The sequence below is a fragment of the Palaemon carinicauda genome, chromosome 5 (genome assembly GCF_036898095.1).
Source record: "Palaemon carinicauda isolate YSFRI2023 chromosome 5, ASM3689809v2, whole genome shotgun sequence".
Taxonomy (NCBI): Eukaryota; Metazoa; Arthropoda; class Malacostraca; order Decapoda; family Palaemonidae; genus Palaemon; species Palaemon carinicauda.
The window spans coordinates 29,068,372-29,077,661 of NC_090729.1; the positions used below are offsets into that span (position 1 = coordinate 29,068,372).

At 37.7% G+C, this 9,290-nt stretch overlaps 1 protein-coding gene across 1 annotated transcript; it reads right to left on the reverse strand.

Moving 5' to 3' along the window:
* Positions 1 to 6,767: 6,767 nt before the first annotated feature.
* LOC137640819 (uncharacterized) lies at positions 6,768 to 7,256 on the reverse strand. The gene has a single exon (XM_068373288.1). The coding sequence runs from the start codon at positions 7,254 to 7,256 to the stop codon at positions 6,768 to 6,770; it is 489 nt and encodes a 162-aa protein (XP_068229389.1).
* Positions 7,257 to 9,290: the final 2,034 nt, after the last annotated feature.

Here is a 9,290-nt window from a genome sequence, read left to right on the forward strand (position 1 = left end):
TATTGCCAGACTCATGGGTCCTTTTACCCATTTAGAGTTTAACACTAACTCTACCAAGGGGCATGCCGTTACTGTTCTCGGGAATCCCCCCAGTAACACAAATTTCTCCTGTCCCTGGCTCAGTCCTTCCGGCAATACCGAATGCAAAATTATGGATTGCGCCGCTCCCGTGTCCCTTAAAAGCTTTACCCGTCTCTCTGACCTATTCTGGCCTTTGATGCTCACTACACCTTCAGAGACATACTTTTAGAAACACTCATCTGTTGCAGTCGAATCCCGACCCAACAGACCCACTGGCTTTGCTTTATCCAACCACAACCGGCACTTCTCTTTTATGTGACCTGGTTGCCCACAATGCCAGCACACCAGTTTTCCACCTTTCTTTGGTGACCCTGGCTTCTCACCTCTATCCGGTGATTCCTTTGTCCTCTTTCCAGATGACTGACTTGCACCTTTTCCACTTGGATTCCTTTTTGTGCCCCACTTTGCCTTATCACTGAACCGATAGTTCCCCTTGTGGGAAAGGAAAAACTCATCAGCTGCTACAGCCAAAGTATCCAAAAGATCCAACTTGAGATCCTCTAAGTGAGTTTTCAGATCAAAATTAATATTATTTTTAAATTCTTCAATGAGTATCAATTCTTTTAAAGCATCAAAATCTTCCACACCTTTGGCTTTCAACCATTCCTGAAAAGCCACTCTTTTCCTCCGTGCAAATTCCACGAAAGTTTCCTCCCATCCCTTCTTCATATTACGAAATTTCTGACGGTAGGCTTCATGTACCAGCTCGTACGCTTTTAAGATCAAATTTTTCACTTGGGAATAGTCAGCGCTCATTTCTTCGTTCAGGGCAGCATATATTTTCTGTGCTTTACCCATCAGCCTACATTGTACCAGCGTAGTCCACATGTTTTCTGGCCATTCTAGCCTATTTGCTAGTTTTTCGAACACAGTGAAAAACTCTAAGGCTTCTGTTTCCTTAAAGACTGGCATTAATTTAATAGCATTCCCTATATTAAATTTGCTTTCGGCAGGAACTTGCCTTAGGTGGAGTACTTGTAATTCATGCTTTTCCTGTTCTCTTTCCCTTTCTAATCTTAATTGTTCCTGTTCTCTTTCCCGTTCCATTCTCAGTTGTTCCTGTTCTCTTTCCCGTTCCATTCTTAGTTGTTCCTGCTTAAATTTTGCTTGTAACATTACTTTTTCATGAATTCTTTCCTCTTCCCTCGTGGCTATCTGTAGTTTCATTTTCTCTATTTGCAATCTTTCCAATTGTAACCTATCCTGTACCGAAATATATTCAGTCCTATCAACACTACTTGTTGTTTCTTCTTTCCATTTCTTAATGGCCGTCACTAACTGTACTAACAGAGTTCCTTTCTTTGTTCCTGGTGCTACAGAGATATGTATAAATTTTGCAATTTCCTGCAACTCAACCTTCCTTAAATCTCCTATTTCTTCTTCCCAATCAAAATTATCTAAAAATTCTGCTACCTCAAAACCCACCGCTCCTACCGGATCTTCACCTTTGTCCGACATAGTCTCTCGTCTTAAAAATATGAAGAAAAGAAAAGCAAAGAATAAGTGTAGAATTACCCTTTTGTTTACGTCTCAATCCTTATCTTATTTACTCTGATGCCGAACTGGAAAACCACTATTAACCAGTTCTACGGAATGTTTTTACTTATCCTGGCAAGGTCGCCAGTGTTACCGGCGGGCCGACCTTCAAATACCAATTAGGCCTTGTTGCTTAATTTAAGGTGGCCGCAAGTAAACTGCCTTACGGCTTTATTTTTACCAGGTTACCGAAGTATACCAAAACATCAGATTGGTAAACAAGAAAATAATCAAGAACAATCGTAAACAAAAGAGGGTAAAAAGAATCTTGGAGACGTCAATGATAATTTATTATACAATATATTTAAACAAACACTCGGCAAAGCTGCTCATGTAAACAAAATAGAAAATTACTCGGAAAACACTAATTTCATTTACTCAGTTATATAAATAATAAAGAGAACTTTCAGGACACAGACGGAAAACATACCACACTGAAAACATTTGGAAGAGAGAAGAGTACTAGTAAGAGGTATAGAGGCACAAAAGATTCATATACTATCGCCCACTTTCGTCATCTCACAAGAACTTGTCATTATAGAAAAAGTAATAAGAAAGTTTAGAGCCTAGTTAAGTACATATATTCCCTACCTACCTAACCACCTTTCGTGACCGAGAAATACACACATATATATATAAAAAAAAACACACATTATATTTACGAAATTTCGTCCTCCGATGGTACTCATGAAGTAATGATTTTAGAGTCGACTTGTTACATAAAATGGCACAAGGAATGCTCTGACAAGCCTTAACAGTACCTATCGATCTATTGCCGATCCTTGGAGTTGCTCATCAGCACAAAACCGTCCTCCTTAACCAAGGGATACATAACTCCCAGCACAACACAACCCCATTCACTAAGGGATAAGCAGTGGCACCAAACCATACCTGTTTTTCAGGCCTCCCCGGGCCAAACGCTAGTGAACTATGGTCGTCCAAGTTAGCACCAACTGCTGCTGCTGCTGCTGCTGAAGTATTGATCCTAGATTACGGTTATCAGACCGCTGATAAGCACTAGCGTTCCTTAGCACAATAAGTGGACTCCCCTTCATCAAAATTATTTACCCTCCACCTTGACTCTCATTCCAGTCACGGGGAAGTCCAACTCACCATTAACATAACATGGAAAACAGAAAAGGGGCAGGAATTAACAACTGAACCTAAACACCTTCTCTACCAGCCCACAGATGGCAGGCTGGTGCACACTAAAGAAAAGCAACCTTTAATTTTGAAAAGATGAGAGCAATATGTTACAATTGTTACTCAAAAGCTAGAATTACGTTACAATATATATATATATATATATATATATATATATATATATATATATATATATGTATATATATATATATATATATATATATATATATATATATATATATATATATATATATATATATATATATATATATATTTATTTATTACTAATCTTGGGAAACGATTAGAAAAACGAAGCTGTTTTTCTGATTCTTCCTCCATTTTATTGACAAATATATTCCATGCATATTTCAGCGAAAAATCGTCAACATACAATGTTTGTATGTATATATATATATATATATATATATATATATATATATATATATATATATATATATATATATATATATACATATATATATATATATATATATATATATATATATATATATATATATATATATATATATATACATATATATATATATAAATATATATATATATATATATATATATATATATATATATATATATATATATATATATATATATATATATATATATATATATATATATATATATATATATATATATATATATGTACTAATGTTGAAACTTCTTTATATCTTTTTTTTGTTACTGGTTAAAACATAAGTAATTTGATATACTTATCGTATAGTGTTAAAGAATGTAAATTTTATGGTGAAATGCCCCTGTAATACTAACGAATTTCTATTTTCTACATACAACGAAAATTTTTGACTCACCTATCTGTTTTCTTTATTTAACGTAAAATATTCCTTAGCATTCAGAAAGTTTTGCGTGTCTGACTTTGATGGGATCAAAGACTAATGTAAGTGGGGATCAAACTTCCAGGACCTTTATGTATTCACCTGACGATCATTCAGCGATATTTGAGCTCTGTCGAGAATTAAGAAAAGCTTTTGTGTTTTTAGGAATCCTGTTGTAAGTTACTGCGTCTATCTGGCCGTGTTATTCGCACCTAAGCAACTCATCTAGATGAGGTTGGCATTCTGAAGTTCAAGTTCAATTTTATTTGAACGATTGCGCCTTGGGAAAATATAAAACAACCTATTTTTTATCTAAACAAAGCACTTACTGAAGAGTCCATCAATTTCGGTGGCTAAGAATTTGCATGAGCATCTTTTTTAAATTGTTTGAACTTAATGATATATGCCCTGACCCATTTTTCACATTATGATATATATATATATATATATATATATATATATATATATATATATATATATATATATATATATATATATATATATATATATATATATATATATATATATGTAAATATCACCCATGAAATGCATTTAATACCGAATTCTATCTTGGGAAATACATATCCACTTGGAATTCATTTTATGGTTCCAAGTGGATATGTATTTCCCAAGATAGAATTCGGTATTAAATGCATTTCGTGGGTGATATTTACATTAATTAAAATCACGTGTGCTTGTGATATATGTTCATATATATATATATATATATATATATATATATATATATATATATATATATATAAATACACACACACACACACATATATATATATATATATATATATATATATATATATATATATATATATATATAGCTCGATATTTCTATGTGTCGAAGATACTTCATTTGATGATGCCACAACTGATCATTATTTTTATTCATTCATGTTAGTAAAAATATCCTTCATGCTACTCTCAGAGAGATTATTTTCAGTCTTTTGAGAGATTTACTGGCCGCCCATGAACGGCAGAGGCAAGGGTCAGTGACAATGCCACTAGGAATTGATTACATATTCATGTGATGAGCACCTAACCTCACTTCCTACCAGAGCTAGGACCATGGAGGACCGGGGAATGGCTGCTGATGATTAAGCAGATGGATGTAGAGGCTCCCCAAACCTCCTATTCATTGCTCTTATAATCCCTAAAAGAGTATCTTATTATTCCCCACTCGTTTCCTTACAAGTATCCTTCCTGAGCCAACTTAAAACAATAGTGTCACACAGTGCTGAGAGGTCGTATTCTTATAGAGCAATCTCAATATATGCAATGCAATTGTTGATAGGCCAAGACTAATACCTCATTGGCCGAATGTTGAGATGCCACATGCCTAAGACAGATCAATGCTCGAGGATCATATGTAAGCTTTCATCCATGAGGTCATCAGCTTTTTCAAATTTCACTCATCCATATTACCTCGTTGATTATTATCTCTACCTCGTTCTTTCCTAAGAAAAATAGAAAAAAATCTTTAAAAAAATATTCTTTTTTTCCCTCTGGTTTTTTTTTATGAATAGAAAACTCTTTGTAAATGTATCTCGGGAATCGTGTTTTCAATTGATGGATAGTTCTATATATATATATATATATATATATATATATATATATTTCTTTATTTCAAAGAGCATTTAAAAAACAGAGTTCCTAACCTTATATCATTGGAAGGGCTGTAAAAATGAAATTCATAGACAATTTTTCTATTAAAAATTAATCAAGTTGATCTTTTCATGTCAAGTCAACAATGAATTGAAATAAAAAGTAAAAATTTTCTCATAAATCATAAACCAAATAAGAAGGATATTTGTGTATTTAACGAAACCTATATCATCTTTTTATTTATCTTTTAATAAAAATTTCAGAGAAATGTTAGAAATGAATTCAATATTAGCGTTATAAATACTTTGTATATTAGGTGTTGATTATTGAAAAAAAAATAAAATGGCTCCTCTCGAATCTGTTTAGATTGTTGTGTGTCCTCCATGTAGACTGGCCGAGTGTTCTAGGACTTTGGCAATCACCACTAGCTCGGTTTGTAGCATGGGGACGTTGTTTGAAAACCTCCAGTTTTCTCTGCAGCATAATGGATAGACTACTGCAGCTGCTGCTGCAGGAATATCACTATCACGTGATCCATCAGTATAGACGTTGAGGGCTGAGGTCTTGTTGATTGAAAATCTGGCTGCTGCTCTGAGTTGATCTGGCGTGCAGAGAGTTTTGCTTGCTGCTGGAAGGATGGTGAAGTTGTACTTGATGGGGTCTGGGAACCATGGGGCAGGAGTGATGTAGCCATCATTCTTTTGTTGCCACTTTGTCTTGTGGATTTCCTTTTCCATTCGCATTCTTATAAATGTGCCCAGTAGTGTCTTTGTGTGTGCCTTTGGCTGATCAATCTCCTCCGCCAAATGGAGGAGTCTTTTAAGTCTGTTGTTCAGAGAGCAGTCTCTGTCTCCTTTGATTGACTTGAATATGATAATGCAGTTTCTGATGTCGATCCTAGCTGAAAGGGAAATTAGGCTAGTTTCGGCTCTTGATAAGCAGAGTCTGGTCCACATTGAAGAGGGTCTGATGAATATCATGGCAATGTTTTTTTACCCCTTCTAGGGAGGCTTTTTGAGTTTTGCTCAGCGAGTTGAGCGTAGGTGCTGTATAGTCGATGTGAGATCAAATTGCTTGAATGTAAAACAGTCTTACGAGGCTGTTTGATACTCCTTATTTGAGGAAGATCATTTGTTTCATGGCTGAGAGACGAATTTTAGTTTTCTCTCTGAGGTGGGTTACTTTGATTGTAGATCATAGAGTTTAGTTGATTATTACTCCTAGACACATGAATTGATTTACCCATTATATGGGTTCTCCAATGAGAGTGAGATTCTTAGGGTCTAGTGGGTATTAAATAACCATGGCTTTGGTTTTGTTGGTGTTGATTTTTAAGCCAAGGTCTTTGCATTTGGCCTGGATCATGTCCACTTCCTTTTTGGATGTTTTGCATGAGTGTGCTTTGTTTGGGCAGATAATGCTTGTGTCATAGGTGTATATGAAGAACACCACTCCAATTGGGATGTCTAGATTGGGTAGTTTCTCCATAAGTATGTTGAAAAGGCAATGGCCTAGTATGCTCCTAGGGCGTTCAGTTTTCTAGTGGGATGAATTCGGAAGTTTTTCCTTGAAAGGTGGCTCTGGCTTCTCGTTTCTGTGTAATTCCAAGTCCAGGCCAGTATGTGTCCTTTTACTACTCTTTTTTACAAGCATTGAGAGGATAGCTAGGGAGCTGGCTAGCTCAAAGGCTTTCTCAAGGTCGAGAAAGATGACAAAGGCTCTTTTGTTGTTGATTGTTATGAGAATATCACTTATACATTCATGAGTGCCTAAGCCCTGTCTGTAGGCATAAAGGCGAGGATGCAGTGGGCCTATTTTCCATTGGAGTGTACAGAGTACCATTCGTTCAACTACTTTCTTGGTGTAGCTAATTAAAGCTATAGGTCGGTAGGTGTCAGGTTCTCTGGGTTTTGGGATGGGTTTCGTGTCTTTTTGATTCCATTTTATTGGTTGGAATCTTTTATTGTGTGTTCTGTTGATTAAGTGCAAGTACACCAACTTCGTGTGGCTTCCCATGTTCCTTAGCATTTTATAAGTGATTAGGTTGCTTCAGGGGCAGAGTGTTTTATGCCTTTTGTGAGAACCATGTTGAGTTCTTCCATGGTGTAGGGTTTGTCGGTGTCATCTGTCATGTTGCAGGCGGCTTAAATAATGTTGTTCCTAATTGGGAGCAGATGTCATTGTGAGGGTTCTTTATATATTCATGATCCCATTCCGTCATAGATTCCTCGAATCTTGTCCAGTTTGCAAAGCTGGGTTACACATTTTGGGGGTTGAAGGAGGAGATGGGTATTTCTCTAATTCGATGTCAATTTCTATAGAAAAGTGATCACTTGTTAGCACAGATGCAGTCACCATTTAGCACCCCTTTGGATGGTGGTTGAAAGGAAGTTGAGGAATAAATGACCGCCCTTTAGATGGGTAGCTTCCAACACAAGTTAAGCTGTGTTACATCCGGATATTCTTGCTGTAGGGCGTGCAAGTGTCGGCCTGTCTGGTTTGTTGCCAATAGTGAGTTAAGAAATAGATGTTGCACATTGAAATCAACTACAATGATTGCATCATCCTCAGAGGTGGTAGCAAAGAGCCCTTCTGAATTGATGCTTTTGTTTGGAGATCTGTAGACATTGCGGACTGTGAGGGCTGTGGCTAGCAGAGACACCTGGACACTAAGTATCTCTGTCTTTGGCCCACAGTTGATGCTCTGTGCTCTTTCTGAGAGGATGCTATTCTTGATGAGAGTAGTTAATCCTCTCGTTGTTGGTGTTTGATATGTGGTATACACTTTGTATCCTGAGAATGAGAATAGTGTATTCTCCATTAGCAAGGTTTCCTGCAGCACAATAATGTCTGTAGGTTTCGATTGTAGGGAGGCAAACTTGTTTCTGAGTCCACAGGTGTTCAATTGGAGCACTTTCACTTTGGTGCTGTTGAGAGTTTCTTCGTTGTTGATTGCGTTTGTGTCAAGATTGTACACTGGACGGACTATGAAGAGACTAAGGTTTGTAGTTCTTGGGCGGCACTGTTGAAGGCAAAATCATCTTGGGATTGCTGTGGAAACTCAATTTTATATGCCTTTTAAAAGTTGCCAAGGACATTGGATATGGTGGCTATGAAGGCCCCTATGAGGTAAGTGATGGGGTCGAGGTTGGTCCAATCAGTGGAGGGTGGTTTGAAAGGAGCGGAGGGGCGTGAGGCGCTGGGACGGCTTCTGACAGCAGGACTAGGGAAGCTGGGAAAGTCACTTGAGGCATTGGTAGCAATGGGTGTGTGGGTTACTGGAAAGGAGGATTGTGCTTGGGTTTGCTCAGAGGAAGTGGAAGGGACGGAAGGAGAAGTGTAAAGTTAATGGTGAAGGTGTAGAAGGAGTATGGGAGGAGGCTCGTTACTTTGGAGGAGGTTTTGGTAGACGTTAAGGTTTAGGCTCTAGGAGAGGACGTGGAGGAGAGGGAAGTTCAGGAATTGTATGTCTGGATGGAGAAGGATTAGATCGGGAGGTTTGGTTGGTTTGAGGATAGGTGTTGTTGGTAGGATGTTGGTATGTTCGACGTGGCTACCGTGGCTGCAGGTTATAGTGGCGATCTGCTCACTGGAGGTAGGTAATGTGTTGGATTCTTGCTGGGTATCTCTTTTGCCAAGCATGATGAGGTCCTCGACAGTTAGAGCACATGGCAACGGTGTATTATTAGGCCTTGAACTTGGTGATGCAGTGTGCTGTGGGGTACTGTCTTCTGCTGAAAACCATAGAGACCTCTGGGCCTGTGCAGCGGCTCCTGTGGTGTCTGAACTTCGGACACCTAAACATCAGAGGGGCTCTGAGAAGAATTACTCTGTGTGGAAGGTTCCCCAGTAACCGAAGCAGATCTATGGAGGTTGCACTCCTTTGAACAATGCTTCTAGCTTATGGGATCTTCTTACAGATTTCCCCTCAAATCTCTTGGCTGAAAGAATGGAAAGGGGGTTCATCACTGGTTCCAGTGGCAGGTCCAGATCACAATTGAACGATAATGGTCGTGAGCTTGTCAGAAGGGCTGAGTTTTTGGAGCTTCTCTTGCAGCAGTA

Coding starts and splice junctions, on each gene's coding strand:
- LOC137640819 (XM_068373288.1), bottom strand. CDS start 7,256: ATGCTAAGGAACATGGGAAGCCACACGAAGTTGGTGTACTTGCACTTA.